We start from the raw sequence: 21849 nt of genomic DNA, 5'->3' as shown, positions 1-21849 counted from the left end.
CAGTGGCTGTTGCCTTTTAAATAGCCCTCACTGACTTTTCTGGACAGCTTTCTACACATCCCCCGAAGCACAAGCTTGTGGCAACCAGCTTTAATCTCCTACTGTGACCCAACAGAAGTAAAGTCCCATTACAGGCTTTAGCTGTTTTTACAGTTACATCTGGCTGCTCCCACAAGTCAGTATTGCTTTGGTGGAACACTGATCTTAACTGATGGGATTCGGATGTGACCACTGTTTCAGGTTCCCCCCAGATTGCTGAATTGGCAGCTGTTGTTCAAGCCTTTCAGTAATTTGTCATCTCTTTTAACTTAATAACAGATTCTGCTTATGTTGCAGGACTTGTGGAGAGAGCTGAAGCTGCTGTACTAAAGGATATGCCCAGCAAGGAATTGTTTCAATAGTTACAACAACTTGTTTTCCTTTTAGATACAATACAGCACCCTTATCTTGTTATGCATGTTAGGTCTCACACAACATTTCCTGGCCTTATTGCAGAAGAGAACTGCCAAGCAGATTTACTTGCCTTACTTGTTCAACTCCCAGACCACTTTTCCCAGGCTAAACTTACTCATTTTTCCACCAGAGTGCTGCTGCACTCGTTCACACCTTTGACTTGACCACACACCAAGACATTGTGTGTATTGTAGCTGTGTGCCCAGACTGCCAGAGACACTCCTTCCCCTCCCTAGTGGAGGGGTTAACCCTAGAGGACTCAAAAGCCTTCAAATTTGGCAAACAGATGTTATTCATTTCCCTGAGTTTGGCAGACTCAAGTACATTCACTCCTCTGACACCTTTTCAGGTGCCTTGTTTGCATCCTGTCATACAAGAGAGGCAAGAAAAGATGTTTGCCATCACTTTGCAAGTGACTTTGAGTCCTGAGAATCCCCTCACAAATCAAAACTGATAATGGCCCAGAGTATATTTCACAGAAAGTTGCAAATTTCCTTGCCCTCTGGAGAGTAACACACAAAACGGGCATTCCTCATTCCTCAACTATGACCAAGCCATAATTGAAAGGGCTCATGCTTCACTGAAGCATCTTTTTTTAAAACAGAAAGGGGGAATGGGGAATGCTACCCCGGCAGAGCGATTACAGAAGGCATTGTATGTTTTTAACTTTTTGAATTGCTCACTTACGGATCCTGACCCTCCAATTGTAAGGCATTTGGGCAACAAGTCTAAGTTAGAAGTTAAACAGAAGGCCCCACCAGAAACAGGTAAAATTATGGGACCCTATCCTTTTGTCACATGGGGAAGAGGTTTTGCTTGTGTCTCATCAGAAATCAGTCCAAGGTGGATCTCGGCTAAGAAAAATGGCAGGGACAGAGTGAAAGGAGACTTAAGACTCACACATGAAAATAACTTTATTCCTTGTTTTATTTGCAGAGACTCTTTTCACCAAGCGTGGGCCTTGTGTTTGTGTTCTAGGTGCCAAAGAAAGTAGTACTGTGAATCAGAATGCTGGCACTGGGATTGCCCACAGTGTGATTCCTTGTGCCATTCTTTTGGTGATTGTGTTATTTGAAAATTGGTTTGTGGGAAGGAGGATAGCTAGCTTCCACAATTGTATTTTCGGGAGTCGGAGTTGCCTTCTCTCACTGCTCCTCCTGGCAGGACTCTTTCTCGACAAGGGAGAAGTGGTCGCAATGCCACCCCTTCCAGAATGTAATGTGTGGCTTATGCTAGCTCAGGCCTTAAATGAATCTACATTGTGCCTGTCTGTGACTTCCCCAGGTGATCCTTTCCTTGTTTAGTAGCCATACCTTTGGAAAAAGGCGAATGGGAAGCCTTATATAACGAGACAATGCACAGGGATTGTACCGCCCAGGTTGAACTGAGCAGCGTGGTGGTGCTATGATAAGTATCGCAAAAAGAATAATAGGCCAGCTGAGTGGTATTTTTCTGATGATAGAGGGTTAGGAGTAAATAAAGTTTCTGACTTTTTTACTCTTTCCCTACCACCTCAAAAATTGGATATTTTTAGATCCATGCAGCCTTTTGCATGTTTCTTTCTAAACCATACCACTAGACCTTTTGCTGACAAGAGATTTGGCCTTGATGTTTCAGGCACAGAAATTTATACCAGTGCTTCTGCCTGGTGTAATCATACCCTGCCCTAGCCAACAACACCTGGGATTGTCTCTGTTGGTCTGATAGACAATACATTTTTGATATGTGGAAACAGAGCCTAGAAAGGAATACCAGGAAGCTCTGTATGAGGTCCTTGCACTTTTGGGCGATTAACCATGTTTCGCTCCTTTTGAGACAATTTGCCATCTCTACATGGATTAGAGCGAGCAAAGCATAGCACACGCACGTATAGCCCAGACTGTGACAATAATGTTGAGACCTAGAACCTTGGAGCCCGAGTGTTTGCATCAACCCCTCCAGCTATAGGCATGGCACATGCCTTAAAAACTTTAAATAACCTTGGCTGTTGGCTTGCAAAATTAACTAATGCTACTAGCTCTGCTTTAACAGGCTTATTAACAGATGTTGATAGTGTGAGGCATGCCACGCTGCAGGACAGGGCCGCAACAGATTTTTTGCTTTTAGCTCATGGACATGGTTGCAAAGATTTTGAAGGCTTATCCTGCATGAACCTTTCTGACAACTCTCTGTCTATTCATACTAACACACAAGCCCTTTGAGACAGCATAAGCAAATTAAAGGTGTAGATGATTGCGATTGGCTTGGGCTTTGCTTGGAAGATAGGGGCTTACTGGCTGGCTTAAACATTTAGCTAAAACAGGAATTTATATTTTAGCCATATTGTTGCTTATGATTTGCTTGCCATGTGTTTTGCAATGTGTGCAGAAACTGATTGATAAATCCACAGAGAAAATTCTGTTGGTAGAACAGGAAGACGGGTGCAGGTATACAGCTAGAGAGCCGAGCTGGGAGCACTGCTCAGCTCATGACAGAATGGATATGTTAGCATTACAGAGAGCAGAAGTTTGAGAAAGGAATGCAGGAGACAGCGATGTGCTTGGTACAGTATGTGCTTAGCAAGGACAACTTCGATAAGACAGAACATACCTGTGTTAGTGTGTATGAAGCACTGAATTAAGCAATGTTACCTAGTTACATAAATACTGTAGAGACTGAAAAGGTATATAAGCTCAGCTTCACGGATCAATAAACGGCTTCATGTGTGAGACCCATGGAGTCCTCGTCTCTGTCAATCACCATCGAGGTCGGGGGGAAGGGATACAATTCATCTTCTCCAGGTTTAGACATTTATCAATAGTAACTAAATTCGTAGTAATTTACACAAAAACCAATCAGTCAGGCTCCCTGTACTTGTAGAACACAACTGGTTTACCCCTGCTACACATCCATGGAGGTTAAAACCCATCAAACTCCAGAGGTGCTTATTTTTCTCCAGGAACAGTGAAGGTACCAGAGAACCATCTTACACTGAAACATCTTTATCAGAGGCACACACATATAAATCTTTGGAAATATGAATCCCACTAAGGCCACTAAAGCCTTAGTTTGGAAAAGAGACCAAATGCACAGTTACTGAGTCAGCTGGATTCACTGAAAAACAGAAGTAAGACCACCTTGAGGCCCCAAAATGTAGCTGCACTTTAAATCATGAAACATCTGGGCAATGCATCACAGAAGAGGCACTGACAGAAGATTCTGGATACCTCAGTTCATGCAGGAAACACCTTTCCCTCTGGGCATTCAGTGCGAGTACCTGGGCTGACACACTGTTACTACAGCTGGGAATGAGAGGTACAGGTGGTGGGGACCAGTACCAACAGGTTCACTGTAACTACTCTAGAGACACCCAAGTCCTATGCAGTCCAATTTCAAAATAAAGAGGAAAATAAATATCCCCTATGGAGAGTTGCTTTGGGTATTAGAAACTGGCTGGCTTAAGCAATTTTTGCTGTTGGACTGAACATGAGCTTTAATGAAAACATGCTATTCCGCTCTATTCCCTTCTGAACAGCTCCGGAGAGTTTCACTATTTCAGCATGTAGATAGAAAATCTCCAGCTGGATTATCTGTCAAAATAACTCCTGAAGCCAGTTTAACATGTATTGAAGCCACACAGCTAATGCTATACACAGATCTAGATGAGATTGAAGTTATGGCACAGTGAATGGAAATTACATAATTTTGTATTTTTGGCTTCTGCAGGAAAGAAGGCAATGAGTATTTCAAATATTACCAAATAAAGAAAAAAAAATCAAATGACTCAGTGAATACAAGCAGTAATCTTGTCCGGATGATCATCAGAGCTGTGTGAAGAGCTTCTCCCAACAGGCTGGAGGAAGGAGGAAGCACATCTCCAACTACAGCTGTCACATTGAACAGCCACAGCTTCTCCAAAAACACAGGTGCTTCAACTCCCAGGAAAACAGTGAACAGACACACAGTAACAGACACCTACACAAGAAGCATCTGGATAAGCACCACTTAATAAGAATATGTGAAAGGAAGCCAAAAAGAATGTCATTTGAGATGATACTCAAAAGCCTATTGTAAAACAAATTCACTTGAAAGACAACACTGTCGGAAAGAAAAATCAGTATTTAGAGTGAAAAGTGAGCTAAACCCAACTTATTTCTGTGGATTCTCTCAGGTCATTAAGAAATCTGTGCCTGCCACATATAGGATGGGAATATTTTAACTGCCTGGGGAAGACCTAAAAAATAAGTTAACCTTACATGCATCACTTGTCTAGAACTGCCTCCACATCAGTTTGGACAGATGTCAAGTGCCCATTGCAAGACAGAGCTTGAAAAGTCATTTAAAATGAAGCATGTCCTCATCTAAGAAGGTTTTTCCTCTTCCAAAAGGGTCTAATACTGAGCAAACCATAAAGTATTAACTGTGTGACAGATGCTCTCAGGAAGTTTCCATTCCCAGGATACTATGGTACCACATTCACTGTTTTACAACTTTTAATTGGATCTTTCCCTGTGCCATGGCACCTCAAAAATATGGCAGCAAAGACAGCTGTAACAAACACACAAGCTCAAAAAAACCTCCGAAGATAAATCATAGTTTTCAGACTTACTACAAATGTCAAGTTTTCAATTAAATGCCTTTAGAAAATGGTGCTGCTTTCCATTACTTAACATGAATGTTTGAAGGAAACCAAAATATTTTTGATCCAGCAGTTTCCTTAGCATGAAGATTTTTATCTTCAAGTCTGTTTTGTTCTTATCCCATTTGCAAAAGACCCCTTTTCCTGAAGGGTCAGCGGAACTTAGCTGTTCTTCACTCAGAAGTGATTGTCACTGCCTAAATAAAAAGTCTAATCCTAACCTCTCTGAACTTACATCAAATCCCTTACTCATTTTGGTAGCTTTGTGTAAAGGCTTGTGTTGATTTCTGTACACAGAGATATTGCTTGTAACAGGATTAGGGCATTTATTGCTTAAAAAAGGTCAGCACTCCTGACTTTGAAAGATCATCATGGAAAGAGCATTTCAAAGAAATAAAAATGGATGTTGGCAACTGCAACCAATTCTGGTTTTCCAAATAAATGACTGCTGCTCTAAAAGAACAGCCCTATTCCTCATTAGAGATTATGCGGCCTCCACTCTCAGTCAACCCTGAATTTCGGTTTAAATGGGCAAATCAAAGATTGATGACTAGGAAGGATGAAGATTCAAGCTTGGAAAAAATCCCAAGTCACGCTGCTACCATCAATAGAGCAGCCAGGAAGTTTTCTGCAACTTCTCCCCCTTAGTGAATGCGCCACAACACTGCCTGGCTTGGCACAGTCCCTCAGCCAGTCTAGGCACATGACACAGGCCCACAGCACTTGTGGCACAGAGATGGAGCTGGAATATTCCATGAATATTCTTGGTCTTACAGAAATCATTACAGGAACGTCCCTTATTATGAGGCTTCTGTAAACTGCAGAGAGAAAATAACAACAGATACTGTTCAAAGCAGGAGTCAGGGGTTACCTGGAGGACTACAGCTAAAAACTTCCCTTCTAATGAAAAGTTTGCCCATGGTTTTCTAAACTGCACACCATGGCATCTGGTCACCTGCATGACACCAAGCACAAGTGCAGCTTCACAAACATTCCAGAAATCAAAAGAACCCTCCCAGACTGGCTGCTACATTGACTGAACAGCTGGTTTCAGCACAGCTTACCAAGAGACTCGCTCCCGACTGGAACAGGTTGTAGGGGTAGAGGATTCGCTCGTAATGCGCGCGGATGTGCGAGCCCACGGCTTTGCCAGGAGCAAAGCCCATCCTTGTGGCTATTTTGGTCCATTTTCTCTCCTTGCAAACAACATCAAATCCTCCTTGTTCTGCCACTAGCTAAAAAGTGAAAATAAAGTGGTCATATATTTAATGGTAAAATTACCAGTGTTTGAGGAAAAAGGCAGTACAACATCCCAATTGACATTTTAAACCACAAAAATATAGATTAAAAAAAACACACATGACATTGAACTTGTTTTAAGGGAATAACTGAAATATGTAGCACATAACCTATTCAGGAATTACAAACCTGTTGAATTACTTTAAGAAAGAAGTCAGCACCTGTGTTCCACGTGCACTCAGCTTACTCTGAGAATTTATTTGGCCACAATTTGTCACTTTGTATCCTAACACAACTTTCTAGCACAGGACACTCAGTTCTTCTCACTGGAACATGTGCTATAAAATAAGCTCAAAAATCTCAATAAAAACTGCCCTAAACATAAAGAAGAGAGAACATATCCTTTCAGAGAATCCCATCTCTTACTATCAGTACACATTAACTTTTCCAGAAGTTTAACAAGTTTCATCCTAAAGTAACTGGATTTCTTTTCTTCCGTATTTCTAATGGAAAAGTTTTTCCTCTCGCTTCTGTCATTGTTGAGGAACTTTCTCCAATTAAGCCTAAGTTTATTCTTGACCAGTATACCCAAGTTTTAAAGAAGAGCTGTAAATTTAAGATGATCTCTTAGCTCACAGGAAACTTCCATGATAATGTATTACTTACTGCATTTCCCTGATAATATATTCTTACTCTTACTGTCCCATTAGCTACGTTAGCTTAAACAAAGGAATATTTTTTCCAGCTTAGACATACCCAAAAACCTCCCCTGACTAGCTGTGCTACAGTCCCAGGAATTGAGGTAACACAGCAGCTTTTCAGGATAGTTTTTCCAAAATGGTCTTACTCTGTTAAGCTGAAATAAATCCAAGATCTTCCTCTCCACATGTGGAATTTTCAGTGTGCATCCTTGAAGCTCCCAAAACTTCGCAATCTGGTCCAGGAAATTCAGCTTTACACGAGTTTGGGCCTGAAACCAACCAACCAAACAAGTGAACTGCATGCTAAAAGCAGATGTAGGTTTTGTATAAAGTTTACAGCACTGCAGCCATAGCTGCTTGCCCAGCTTTGCCCTCTGCAAGAGTCATTTTGCATTTTTCCCTCTCATCGTTTGAAGAAAATAAATTCCAAGCAGATACCATTGATGGCATCTGTATCTTTCCTTGAGTCACTTTTTGTTACCTTTTACTGCACCGAGAAAAGTACTTTCAGAGAATAGGCAAACAGTAAGTTACTACTGCTAAAAACTCCCTAAACTAGCTGCATTATCAGGATTTATTGCATTTACTACATTAATTATTGCAATAGTTTATTACTATTTGGTTTATTTGCAAGAATTAGTATTTTTTTCAAAAAATAATTTTAAAAGTTTTTTTAATTGTCCCTTCTGACTCCCAACAAAAACAGGCAGGGAAAGCCTGGCTGGTTGCACAGCAATTATCACAGTAAGATCACTGCACTGCTGCTATGTAAGAGCAGTAACTTAAATTTTGACATCTTTTCAGCACATTTTCTAATCTTAAGGCAAAAACTGGCCAAAACTGTTTGTACAGATTAGCTTGTCTGCAAACTTCAGGGAGCTCTGAACAGCTTGTGGTCACACAGATCCCTCTCTTAGCATTCCAAGCCAGCATCTGAGCCCTTCCTCAGCACTTCACACTTCACACGACCACGTCAGGGCTTTAAAAACCAAGAATCAGGAGAATAATCACGCACAGAGTCACCATCATCCCAAATGGTACCAGCACTGAGCCAACCAGGACTCCTCACACTCCCCTTTAGTGTCAATTCATTGAAGCAGTGAATGAAAGTGCTTGTGAACAGCAAATTTCCACAAACTGAATCCAGATTTTGCAATTGTTTCTTCCAAAAGGCTGGCTATTTTTAAAGCCCTCCAAGTGTTTCATCTCTTTTCCTTTTGAAAGATGCTGTATGATGCAAACACATCTATGGTCCTGGACAGTTTAACTACTTCGAAGCACATGTGTGGAAAAGGCCTAAATTATGTTCATTTAATGAGCATTAACATTACTTTTATGCCTGGAATGTTTCTAACTAAGTTCTAAAACAGATGAATTTCCGTGCTAATTAAAAATTGTTGTTCGGGGTCCAGGGTGCTGTCAGCTCATGGCCAACTCTGGCAAACATCACCTCCCAAAAACACACAGACACATTTGGGAGCAGAAGTCCTGCTCAGCTTTCCAGTTTACCTCCAGTTCATTGAGCCTCTGGATCCTCGGTGTGAAGTGAAGCTTGTCGACATCGCATGCGAATGGAGGCTGCCAGTCCTGGAAAACAGAAGGGTTCCATCAAAAGATCAGGAAAAGGAAAGAAGTTTCTGTGACAGTGAAAAGCCAGGAGAGCCTGAAGCAGGAAGAGGCCCCCTGTGGCCTCCAGAGCCCCCTCAGCCCCACCAGAACAGGGAACTTGGCACAGAGGGGGCTCGGTGGAACGCCCCAGCCTGCCAGGGAGCCAGGGCAGCGCTGACACCCAAATCCCCTCACGGGAACATGTCCGGAGAGCAGGAACACTGAGATACACTAAGTGAGCACCACTGTCTGCCCCTTAGAACACTTCACTGTGCCTCAAAATAGATAATGGAACCTCAAAACAAATTACATTGGGAACTGAAGGCCTGTCCTGCATTGTAAACCTCCACAGAATCATGGAATCATTAAGGCTGGAAAAGCCCTGTAAGATCATTGAGTCCAACTTTTAACCCACCACCACCACTACCCATGTCCCTAAGTGCCACATCCACACATCTTTTGAACGCTTCCAGGGATGGTGACTCCACCACTGCCCTGGGCAACCTGTACCAATGCATGACAACTTCTTTGGCTGCAAACACTCAGGAAGAGCTGGAACATGACCAATTTAAAAAAGGATTATTATTACTTTGATAAAATACCTGCAACTGAAGTGTTATTTAAAAACACAACTATAAAGCGGTTTTATCTTTTAGATCTGACATCTACTGCATGTGCTTGGTTTGGCAATACACAACTTCACAAAACCAAATTAGACTTGATTTAAACTTGACAGGAATTTATTATATATAAAGTTATCTTGTTACCACTAATTACAGAATGAAGATAATGCACAAGTGAGCTACTGACAGTGGAGTAAGACAGAGCTTTGCTTCAGGAAAAAGAAAACCTTTCTTCAGCATTGGGTGACAGAGCCAAGTAAGTCAGACCAGCATCATAAACAGTATTTTTTATTTTAGATTCACAGAGAATATGAAAACTGGAGTTAAAACCAACCATACATGGTTTCCAAAGCAATTATCTTACAAACAAACAAGGAGCAAGATTCACCAAGAGTATGGAGAAGACAAGGAGCAAAGAGAGCCACCAGTTCATACATTTTGCCAAGCTTGCATTGGTTAATCAAGACCTCAAAATCGGTAATAAAAGTTTCCTGATCCAAGGCACTTGCAGCACATCACTACTTGACAATGCCAGTTGAAATTAACATTTGAATTGGAAATTAGACAATGGTAGGGGGTCAGGATGACAAATTATCCAAAAAATACTCAATCCTTGACCAGTGGGACACAGTTCTCGATTATTCTCCTGCTTTTAACCACAAGACTGCCTGATGCCCAAAGATACGTTCTTGAGAAACTTGGTAATACTCTTCTTTGGGAACTGGGAACAGTTGGGCAGGATCTCAAGTATTGTACTTCAGCAGGACAAATCTGACTCTCAAGCTGAACCAACTGGTTACATCATCAGCCGCAACTCCAGAGCCTGCTCTGTACCAAAGACAGGGAGACAGGGGACAGCCACAGAGACTAGGAGGGGAATGAGTGGTAATGACACACAGGACCCTGGAGACACTGGGGACTGAATTAAACTGCCCAAGGGAAAACTGTAGGGAGCTTTGCTTAGGCTGAGAGTAAATGAAACCAAGAGGGCTGTGCTGTCTCTGGCTTTGCTAAGCAGTAAGCCAAGGCTGTCCCCAAGCGGACTGCGTATTACCCCAAACCAGATCCTCTAATAAGCCTCTGCAGGGGACAAGAACCAGGAATAAAATGAACAGGGGCAAGAATTCAGCTCACGTAGACAATGATACCATCTCTGAAACTGTCACCAGTGTTGGCTGTGCTTCAGGGCCACCACCTGCAGTCACTGCACTGGCAACATGTCAGGGAAGCCAAGGAAGGAAGGAGACAGCACAGGAGACTCTTCTGGTCGGGCCACATGTCTGCTGGCACAGACTGCTGCTCTGGGCAGAGCCCAGAGGAAAGCCTGCATGCAACTGGGCACAACAGGAGGAACAGGATCCCTACCCGCTCCTCCAGGCTCTGGCTCATGCTCAGACTACAGAAATCCAGCTCCAAGGGTGCCTAGGGCAGACACAGACCTAATTCATGTCAGCACAGAGCAGGCTGTGCTGTCCCGTCTGCTTATGGAAGCAAATGGTGAATTTATGTGCATGATCTTACAGAAACGCCTCGTTCACAGCAAGGCACCCAAAACGTCCTGTTCCAGAATCAGCTGATTATCTCCATGATCTCCGCGTGTCTATTTATTGACTGGTGCATGGCTGAGGACAGTCTTTCCTGTTTGGCCGAAGACAGTGGCTCTGGCAAAGCACCAGCCACCTACTGTGTTGGAAGAGTAAAATGACTCCAGACAACATAACAGGCTGCCGTAACAGGCACTTCCTGCCCCTGCAGTTTTGAAGTTTACCAATGACTAAATGACCAGTGCACACACCGAGACGCCCTGATGGCACGTCAGCTGTTTCTCAAAGATAAGCTTTGGGAACCCCATTTATTCAACTGCACTTTCAGGTGACTTTTCAGCCTAGCAGTCAGATGAATTCATCAGCCACAATCAAACATTTAACAGCCTTTAAAGTATTTCACTTTTAGCAAGGAGAAACTCATTGCAAGAGCTTCTGCTGGGTGATGGTAAATTGGCTTAATGAGAGGCTACACTGGATTGACTCCAGCTTCTGAGGTTTTTAAGCAGGTACCACAGAATATGCTGAGTTAGAAGGGATCAGGATCATCAAGTCCACCTCCTGGCCTTGCACAGGACACACCAACAATCCTGCCCTGTGCCTGGGAGTGTTGTTCAAACACTTCTTGAACTCAGACAGGCTCAGAGCTCTGACCATTCCCTGGGAGTCTGTTCAGTGCCCCAGTACCCTCTGGGGGAGGAACCTTTTCCTGATATCCAACCTAAATGTCTCCCAGCTCAGCTCCAGCCATTCCCATGAGTCCTGTCACTTGTCATGAGAGGGAGTAGATCAGTACCTGTCCCTCTGCTGCCCCTCATGAGGACACTGAAGACCCCAGTGAGGTCTCCCCTCAGTCTCCTCTAGGCTGAACAAACCAAGTGACCTCACCTCCCCATCATGAGGCTTCCCCTCCAGACCCTTCACCATCTTCCTAGGATGCTCTCCAATGGCTTAAGGTCTTTTCTACATTGTGGTGCTCAAAACAGCACCAAGGACTTGAGGTGAGGCTGCAGTAGTGCAAGTAGAGCTGATGGAAATGAATTTCATATATAACATATCACATTAGATAATTACAAAACCACTCCTGGCTCTACAAACACACTACAGCATGTCCCACTGAACACAGACTGTGTCAGATGACACTGTTACAGACCCACAGCCATTCACCATCTGGAGAAGTGACAGCAGGTGTAGAAGACAGTCCATCCTGACTGTCACTGAGTCATTTTAAAGTCACAACAAGTTTATTTTGGAGCACCCAAACTACTCAAAGTTGATATAATCAATAAGGATAATATTTATCTTTCTCTATTCCATAGTATAGCAAGTTCCTCAAGTCCTAAACAAGATATTTTCAACCTTTCTTCAATAAGTATTATTTACTCAACAAAAATCTTGGACACATTTTGAAGCACAAGTTACCAAGCCAAATACAACGCTCACTTGCAGCCCCATGAAAAGACATTTCTGTGTGACAGAACTGCCTTTATGCACTTGGAAAGGCAGCAGCACCACGAGAGGGAGCTTTATTGTGCAGGATTCACTTGCCAAGCTGCTGAGCCACATAAGCAGCTTTGCTGGGGAAGAGACCAGCCCCCACCCCCAGCTCTCCAGGCCTTCTTCTCTAAAGCTCATGTAAGAATTGCCCTCTCCATCCAGCTCCTCAGCACTGGTTTGAATTTTCCTGTTTTAAAAAAATGAATAAAAAAAGTTTAAGAAGTTAATTTTGTCTTCCAACAGCCATGCTGAGCATTAAGATTAAGTACACAGAAAGCAAGAAAACATCAATTTCCTAAAAAAATCAGTTTTTACTCCACCAGGACTTCTGAAATTACTCTACTGTGTTCTGTTGTCCATCCCTGACTGTTATAAGCCAGCAAGAGACAAACAAAATCCTGTGCCCACCTTAGCCTGCAATTGTTATAAACCTGTCATCAAATCCAGGCAAAAATGAGACTGACTTCAAAATTCCCAACTCTTCTAGAAATTCGAGGGACAAATCTAGCCATGCAGAAGGCAAGCTCCAAGTATCACATTAATATTTCAAGCAGTAACGCAAACTACAAATGGTCAGCAGAAATATTTCTGTGATATTATGGATAGTCCATATTCCAGCTCCCAATTGAGCCGTTCCAGGGATATCAGGCTTCAGAGCACTGCACTTCAGCTGGCAAGCCTGCACCTCACCCAAACTCACTAATTAAAATTTAACCATCCCCACCCCTATGAATTCAAGCAAACAAGAAATTACCACTGTCCCTGGTAAGCTGTTCTACAAGTTAGTTGGCTTCAGCTTTTCTTCCTCCCTTATCCTCATGTCCTTTATAACCAAATCCCTTGTCTGCTGCTTGCCAAAGCAGCTATTCCTGAATCCTTCCTGGAAGAAATGCTTCAAGACATTTTTCAATAAACAAATACTTTTTTCCTTCTCTTTACAGAACCAACTTTCCAGTCCTGCAAATAAAAGGGTTTTTTTTCCTTGGGCTTTTTTTCTGAAGTCTCTTATATTTTTTCAACATCTTTTGAAAACTGCAAAAAGCGTTTTACTTGCAGTCTCTCCTGTGTCAGACAAAAAAAAAGACAGCCCTTTCATTATTTTGCTAGACAGCAGTTCATAGTAAGATCCAAAGGAATATCTTAGCAATTCTTGCCACAGAAACACATTCATTCAGTGAACTGCAGCAATTCCCCCCTTCCTGGGATGCCCACCCTGTGAGCCTGACCTACATTCTTTGTTCCCACATCTATGATCTTGCCTTGGCAAAGGTGTTCCATGATTGCTGCCTCCGAGAGGAAGGGAGCACACTCAGTGACTCAGGAGGTCCCTTTCAGTCTCCTGGTTTTATGACTACATTAAAAACACACTTGGAGCTCAGATGGCAGAAATCACACAAACCCATTATCACCCGGCAGTGGGTCAGCCACAAAGCTCCTGTCTAACGGGAACTAATCCCTCTGTGACCCTGTTAAAAGCTAACATTGGTTGGGAACTCCAATCATCAGCTAACCCAGTTTGTGATGAACAGTCCTTCCTTGGTTATTATGAATGGGAGGAGATTTTTCCATCAAACCCCCTGAATTCCTCCTTGCCAGTAAGGGACCCTGGGTGCACTAATTCACTTTATGTGCAGAACTCTCCAAAAAGAAGCCTGGTAGAGCATTTCTTATTTGAGACAAAATTGGGCTTTGTTTATTGCAGACTAGCAAGGGAGAACAGACACAACCACAGATCCTTCCCATTTGAGAACCATAGCCAAGGATGAGTATACAGTGGGAGTCACCTCTCTAGATCCCAGTGTTTCCATGCCAGCTGCACACCTGGAGAGAAATAAAGGTTCAGGTAGGCTGGAGATGATTCTCAAGCATCAGGGCCAGCTGCTCCTTGGGAGCCAAAGGCAGAGAGGACAGAAACTACACAACAGGCAGCTGAGCTCACGCACAGGAGATGCCAGGCTCCTCTCCACAGAGGCACCTGCATGCAAGGAGCAGAGACACCACCACGGTCCCAGCAGCACTGCAGGTACAGCTGGGGATGGATGGGCTGTTGGGATCAAATCCCAGATCCCTGATTCACTACAGAGCACTGACCAAGACCCTGAAACAGAGCACCCATCAAGGCTGGGGCCAGACCCAACTGTGGGTGCCTGAGGGCTCCAGACCACAAGAGCTGCTGCCACCTCCCCTCAAGGCACAGGACTACCCACGGACAGACCTTTGCTCTGACCCCCAGCAGGTTCCTGGAGTGTGTGCGACTGGCACAGGCAGTTCACTCTGTTCCTTGGGCTGTCCCAGCAAAGCCCTTGGAGTCAGTCCATACCCTCTTCAGAGCTGTAAGTGGCATCTTTCAAACCTTGATTTCAGTCCCAGAGCAACTCAGATTAGGAAAAGACCTGAATTTCACAGCCATCCAGAACAGCTATGGACGATTCCACCAGCCTCAGCCGTGAGCAGCTGTGGAGCATCAGCTGCCCAGGGATTCCTGCAGCTCCCACCATCACTGCCCTGGCTTTCCAAAACATCCTCCCTTGCCAGCTGCTCAGATTCACCATCCCAGCTAAAGCACCTGCTCCCAAGGAAGACCTTCCACTCAGACACTCCTAAGGGTGACAGGCTGGAAGACCCCACAAGCTCTTCTTGACCTCTAAAAACATTCAACCTGGTCTGGACATGGACACAGCATTCTCCCCCAGCACATCCCAGACATAACCCAGTCACCTGGGATAGAGAGGAAACATGTCCCAATGGATCCATGGCATGGTTTGCTTCCATCCACTGGCAGCTTTCGTTTCAATGCTGGGCAAGGGAGCCATGTTGAGTTTTAAACTCCATTTCCAGCTATTAGCTAACTGACTATCTTAAACAAAAAACTACAGAAATTCTATCTATGTTATTCTTGCCCCGTATGGAAAGTTCTGGACTAAATTGTTTCATCTGAAATCTTCAATGAGCTGGAGAGTGTGTGTTGAAAATCCCTCACTGAAAGAAAGGAGAGGAAATTCTCGTTGTCTTTTAAGCCCATTCTAATGTTTCAGCATTTCTGAAGAGCAGAAATCACCCATGGAGCCCACAGCAGCCCTGTGCATGACCACTGCCATTAGTAAAATATATAATAAAGTAAAAGTAATTATTCTTTTGCATATTTTCTTACTAATTAGAGATCAGTAAATAACCTACTCTGAATTTACCTAATTCCACAACATGACCCCTGTGATGAATATGACAAGTTCTTCATCTAAAGCCAACATTGCCTAATGACCTTTGGTAGCTGATCTCTCTCTCTTCACATGAACTGACAGCAGGGGAACAGGAATTTCAGCACTAAAATATCTCTTCGCCTCCCAAAACATTATTAATTCTTGATCCCAAAATTCCCCAAAGTGGCAGATCCACCACTTTATATCCTTCATTTCCCCCTTCCCACCAATCCTCCCTCAAGTCAGAAATGCCCTGTTTCCTGACTCACCTGAGCCTGGCCCCTGCTCAGCAGGACCAGTGGCTCAGGCTGGGCACACCAGACGTGGCAGCACCTCTGGTTTCTCCCACTGAAGCTCACTTACGTTTTGTAATTGAGTTAACTCTGTGTTTACTGTTTGATAAAATCAACTGACTGAGCCTCTGTGTATTATCAAATCTGAAGGATCATCACCAGCAGCTTCCTGTTTTAGACAAAGTATCACAATCCTCTGCATTAATTCCTGGTTTAGTGGTGGTTTGTTTTATGGCTCCAGGACCAGATTGCCAGAACTCTCAGTCAAGCTGTTCCAAAACTGAATTGGTTTTTTGTTTTGTGATTTCTTTTTCTCCATAAAAACGAAAATAAATCAAGCAACCAGCTGAATGAGAAGCCTAAACAGACCTTAAGAGGTTTAAACAACATTTAAATCCATGTTGCTCCTCAAAATATGTCCCTGGAGGAGAAGGTCCAGTTCTCCCAAGCTCCGAGCCTTTAGGTTTCACCACCCAGGCTCTGCTAAGGTTAAATATTTCAAAATTCATTATTTCATGTGCCAAACTTTTCTGATGCTTCTCTGTGCCCTCTCCAGTTGTCAAATATTTTTAAAATCCTCCAATGAATGCAGGATCCTGAAAGCAGAATTTTCTACTCTCATGCTGACATAGAGGTAAAATCCCCACATTTATCACTGAGAATCTCCAGAGCTGCATGCACCGGCTTATCCAGAGCTCCCATTCCACCATCACCCTGCTTTCCACAGGGATCCACAGTTATTTTTCTACACTCCTTCCTCCTCTAAGATGCTCTGTGCTCCTTTGTTCCAAAGGTAAACCTTCTCATTGAGTCCTACTTAAGAGATTACTGTTTCATAATATCCATTCTTTATTGGGCAACTGAAATCCCTCTAAAGCAATGAGCCACCACCATAACTCCATTCAGAATCACAGCTTTTGCTCTTCTAGACTTGTAATGAAAATTATATGCCCTTGCCTTGAGGTTGTGAGAGACCAGTAGAAAGGGATCCTTCATTACAAACACTCATTAGTAGTTGAAATAATTTGTGATTTGGTGAATTAATTTAGCACAATAGTAATTCTCATCATCAGAATACTGAACACAATTAATTTCTAGATTTCAGACAACAACACAACTGACTTAAGCAAATACATCGTCTCATGGAAAAAAACAAAACTAATTTACCACAGCAGTGTTCATACAATTGCATTCCATACTTTCACCTTTCAAGTTCCTACCAGGGCTATTCCAGACATTCTTCCACTCTGGAGATAGAGGGGGTCAACTCTTGCACCCACAAAGAACTTAAACCATTATGAAAATTCATTTTCTTCATTCTTAAGTTCACCAGTATTCCAAGATTTACTGAAAACTGACAGTCAATAATTTTGATAACTGCAGTGTCAATTCCTTCAAAATTCCAGCTCTGCTAATACAGACTTTTAATCTTTAGGTGCTTGGTTTAAGTTACTTGGAAGCCTTACAGTACTTCTCCATATTTAGAGAAATGAAATTTAGCCCGGATGTTCTCAATTTTCATGCTTGGTCTTGGGAAAGTTATGATGTTTCTAGTACATTGTATAATACTATGTATTTTGAAATGCATTTATATCGTAAGTAAGGCTTAAGTAATCAATATTTATTATTTCTTCACAGCAGCAAAGTAACGATGCAACAAAATGAAGGAAGAGTCCATCTTCAAGAAAGGTTTGGAGCATTTGGTACCACTCGTGCTCCACATGTTACTGTTAACTCTTGAAGCTAAGCTTCAGATTTGTTACTGTTTGCTTCCATTAATTACTATTAATTACCTACTTTAAAGAACAACTTCATTCCTCATTTGACCCCCTAAATGCCCCCCACTGATTTGCAGAGCTATCAGAAGCTTCTAGAATATAAGGCCACTACTTGACGTACCAAGTTTTGGAGTAAAGTTAGTTTATTCCAAACTACCAGATACTGTTAAATGAAGAAATCCTAATAAAAGAGGTTTTTGGTTCATAGAAGAAAATTCTAACTACAAAATGGCACCTGATGGACTGCAAGCAATTTGTACCCCACCCACTTTCCTGCATCCAGCTGCCCCTTCCCCCACAGATCCACAACAGACTCAAATTTAAATCTCTACTTTATGCAGCTCATTAACTACCAGGAACAACCACCATTGGAGCACTTTGCTGCTACTGGGACTCTACTCATGCTCCACACTGCTGACAAAAAGCCACAGAGAACAGTGCCAGTGAGCTGGTTATTGCTGCACCCTCCACCAGTCACTGCAGCATCTCAGAATCCCCAAATAAGAGCAAAACTCAGTCATTGGTGATTGGTGGAACAAACTGAACTGGAATGAAGGAGAAGAAAACTCCTTTTGAACACTCAGCTGGAAACTGCCATGCGGAAACTGCACCTCCTGTTATACTCCTGGACGTTCTTTCATCTTGTGAACATGCAGGATCACCCAGAATCCTCTGTCTTCCACCCAGATGTCTTCTGCCCATCAGCTACGTCGATCACCCCTCACCAAGCAGGTCACTATCTTCCAAAGCTGCCACACAAGAAGCCATCGCAGGTGTGGTTTTCTCTGGGCTCCCCTGATTCCCACCTAGTGCCAGCAGAAAGGGACCAGAGAAAGCCCTGCTGGTGGTCCTTTGGAGCCCAGGGAGCTCTCCTGTGCATGCTCCAGTGCCAGAGCATCAGAGCCAGCTCTGGAGCAAGGACTCATCTGTGAGCAAATGGGGAAGCTACAGCTGGGCACCACCAGCCTCATACAACATTGTTCCATACTGCTGCTCATATACAGAAACACAAATTCCTCTGCTGATAACTACACAGCAGAGTTTAAGCTAAAATAATGCCAGCCCAACCATCAGATTTTCAATTCCTCTCTCGGCACAGATCCTGACAGCTAATGGTGCTGCCTACCTGCTTCCCGGCACGTAACCAGACTGCGCACGCCGGCAAGAGATTCCCTCGGATGCAGGAAGATTCCAACCATCAGCCATCACCAAACAAGGCATCCAGCTGGAACACACACACTGCTGTGCAAAGGGTACTACAGTCTTTAGCTCACAGTATTACAGACCCCTCGATTACACCAAAAAGAACAATAACTGAACATTCACTGCAGCTTCTGATCGCAGGGGGAAGGCCAGGAACTACGTCAACTTAAAGGCTTTTCTGGTCGCTTTGGAAGAGCTCCCTCTATACTCCAGGCCGCTGAACCAAGCACGCACTTCACAAGTCACCCCAGGCATTCTCCAGGGCAGATAAAGCCATGGGAGCTCAGCTCTCCCAAGGCCAGGCTCCACAGAACTACCCGTGTTCAGCCCGAAGCAGCTCCAACTATTTTCATCCTGCTGCTAAACATGCTCAAAGCGCTGAGCACACGGCCAGGCAGGCACACCACCTGGTGTAATATCTCGTACAATACCTGCCCCTTCAGGAAGAGGAGAGAGGCTGAAAATACAGTTGCAATAAGTAATTCAGTCCTTTGGAGGGCTGTTGATTTATAATCTCCAAAAGATACCATCCTACAAGCATCTTTCTGATAAGGTTTTGACTTTTTACACAAGCAGTCAAGAAAGATGGGATTTTCTTAGATGAGATGTTTCTAAAACAAATAAAAAGACACCCCCCTCAAAAACAAAAACATCCAAACAAACACCCCCCCACTCCCCCCCAAGAAACCCGACCAAACAAAAAAGCAGTTCTGGTCACAGTTGCTGAAACACTGTTAGCAACTTAAAACCCTAAAACATCTACTAAAAAATACTACAGAACTTCAGTGGTGACTCTAACGAAAACCATCTTACCCCCTTAACTCTGAGCATCTGGCTGCCCTGCATGAATAGAAGCCCTGGCACGTTCTACTAGGACACAAATTCAAGAGCAATCTTCACACAGCAATGGGGGATTCTTCCTCCACAGAGCTGAAACCTTCCTTCCTCTCCAGCAAGAGTCACATTACTCACTCTGCTACAAAAATTTTTGCCACCTCAGAACTAAACTCAGCAAGTTACTACTATTTTAATTCAGAAGGAAAAGGATGGACACAACAAGAGTCCCAGCAACAACCAAAACACAAAAGTGAGGAGTGCATGTTTCTGAACATTATTTCTTTGAAGTCAAAGTCTCCGTCGCAAAACTTCAGTCTACAGAACTGTTCTGTCAGCTTCTCCCCTTGCTGGAGGAGATGTAAGCTCAGTGCCTGTTTAACATTCTAGTTGTTGCCGTCATGTTAACTGCCTTACCCGGCTGCATCACCCCAAGACTCGCACCATGCTCCACTTAGGGGAAGAGCAATTCACTCCGAAGAGAGATGATTCACACATCCTTTAATTGGATTTTTACTTGAAGAAGCCCCTCTCCTTACCAGTGCGGGTGTTCATACCTTTAGACAAACCAGCAATTCTGACAACACAAAACTATGGTTCTAAGATCGCCACAGCATTTTTTTAGTAAATTGAGTCGACCAACAAGGGGAAATCAGAATTCAGACCCTAATTTTGAGCTTCCTACACCATCGGTCGAGATGATGATGATGAAGATGAAGGCTTACTACTTCTTCCCACTGTGGATTGCATTCTAAAATGGTGGCCATGTCTGTCTAGGCTTCAGCTCGCAGAGCCACCAGCCAAACTCACGGCTGCGGAGTTTGGTCTTGTCCAACTTGAGAAACAGTTCCCAGTGCTAAAAGTGCGCCGAGGCCGGGGAGGCCGTGGCGGGGCCGGGGGCGGCGGGGAGCGGCTCCCCCCGGCCCCACACCGCCACAATGCCAACATGGAGGGCAGCACCCCAGCACCTCCTCCGGGGCTCGGTGGGGCCGCTCCGGGCGCGAGGCCCCGGCCAACCCCGGGAGCCGGGGAGAGGCCGGGCCCGGCCGGACCAGCTGCCCCCCAGCCTCCGCTCCCTCCACGGCTGCTCCGGCGACTCCCCCGCCGGGCGCTCCGACACTTGGGAGCCACTTCGCGGGGGGAGTGATTGGTCCCTTCGGCCCCCTCAGCCCCGGCCCGGCGAAACTTCCGAGGGGCGGCGGAGCGGCCCCGCCTGCCCGGGGTCACCTGTGCGGCCGCGGGCCGGGGGGGGCCGGGCCGGGCCCCACACAAAGGCCGCTCCCGGCGGCGCCATGCGGGCACTCACCGGCGGCGGCCGCACCTTGCAGATGCCGGTCTGCTCGGCGATGGGCCGGATCTTGTGGATGAAGGCGAAGGGGTCGGCGAACTCCTCCCAGCTGGGCTCGAAGACAGGGCACTCGGGCGGGGGCAGGAACTCGGCCATGGCCCGGCCGGGGCGGCCGCTCCGCTCCGTGCTCCGAACAATCTCCACAGCCGCCGCGCTCCGTGCGCGTCCGCGGGGGGGCCGGGGCTGGGAAAAGAGTCCGCCCGGCCCGGGCAGGGGAGGGGGCGCGGCTGCCCCGCCCCGCCCGCGCCTTTGTGCGGGGGCGCCGGGGCCGGACCGGGGAGGGCCCGTTGGGGGTGGGGGGAAGAGGCAGCGGCGGCTGCTCCGGAGCGCGGCCTGGCCCGCGCGGCGTCGACCCCACGGCCGCTACTCGGGCCCCGGCGGAGAGCGAAGCCCCGAGAGCGCCGCTCACCGCGGCCGCTGGGAGTCCCTCCCGGTGCCCCCCGCCCCGCCGGGCCGCAGCTCCGTGTCCCCCGCTCCCGCCGCCTTTGTGCGCGGCCCCTCGCCCCGGGCGCGCTGCGGCCGCTCCCCCCAGCACCGCTGGTTCGGGGAGGCCCCCGGGCCGCGCCCCCCGCCCGCCGCGGCCCCGCGCCCGGGGCCGGCCCGTCCCGCCCCCCCGCGCGGGGCCGCCGGCGCTGTGTTTACATGCGCGGAGGGATCCGCACAGCTGACAGCGGCCCACGGCCGGCGCTTCTTTTTTTAAAGAGCCTCTCCGGGCGCCGCCATTGGCTGCGCACGGAGCGCGTCACGCGCGGGGCGGGGCCGGCCGCCTCCGCGCGGCCGCATTGTCTGCTCCGGCCGCGGAGCCCCCGCGGCCACGGCCCGGCCCCTTTGTTCGGGGGGAGCCGGGCCATTGTCCTGCCCGCCGGCGCCGGGCAGCGCCGGGTGAGGAGCGCTCCTGTTCCCGAGGGAGCGC

The 21849-nt window shown here is 45.7% G+C and overlaps 1 protein-coding gene across 2 annotated transcripts in view; it reads right to left on the bottom strand.

Annotated features, from left to right (window-relative positions):
* The window catches only part of KDM5B (lysine demethylase 5B), a 63232-nt gene extending 41760 nt beyond the window's left edge, over positions 1-21472 (bottom strand). For both annotated transcript variants that reach the window (XM_063418713.1, XM_063418714.1), the window contains exons 1-4: positions 20895-21472; positions 8521-8598; positions 7158-7280; positions 6136-6306 (exon numbers count right to left, since the gene is read on the bottom strand). In XM_063418713.1, the coding sequence (XP_063274783.1) occupies positions 6136-6306; positions 7158-7280; positions 8521-8598; positions 20895-21032 (510 nt within the window). In that variant the 5' untranslated portion in view covers positions 21033-21472. The remainder of the gene's footprint in view (positions 1-6135; positions 6307-7157; positions 7281-8520; positions 8599-20894) is intronic.
* Between the last annotated feature and the right edge of the window lie 377 nt (positions 21473-21849).

The sequence above is a fragment of the Prinia subflava genome, chromosome 23, assembly GCF_021018805.1.
Source record: "Prinia subflava isolate CZ2003 ecotype Zambia chromosome 23, Cam_Psub_1.2, whole genome shotgun sequence".
Lineage (NCBI taxonomy): Eukaryota > Metazoa > Chordata > Aves > Passeriformes > Cisticolidae > Prinia > Prinia subflava.
This window is presented reverse-complemented; position numbering and strand designations above follow the sequence as displayed.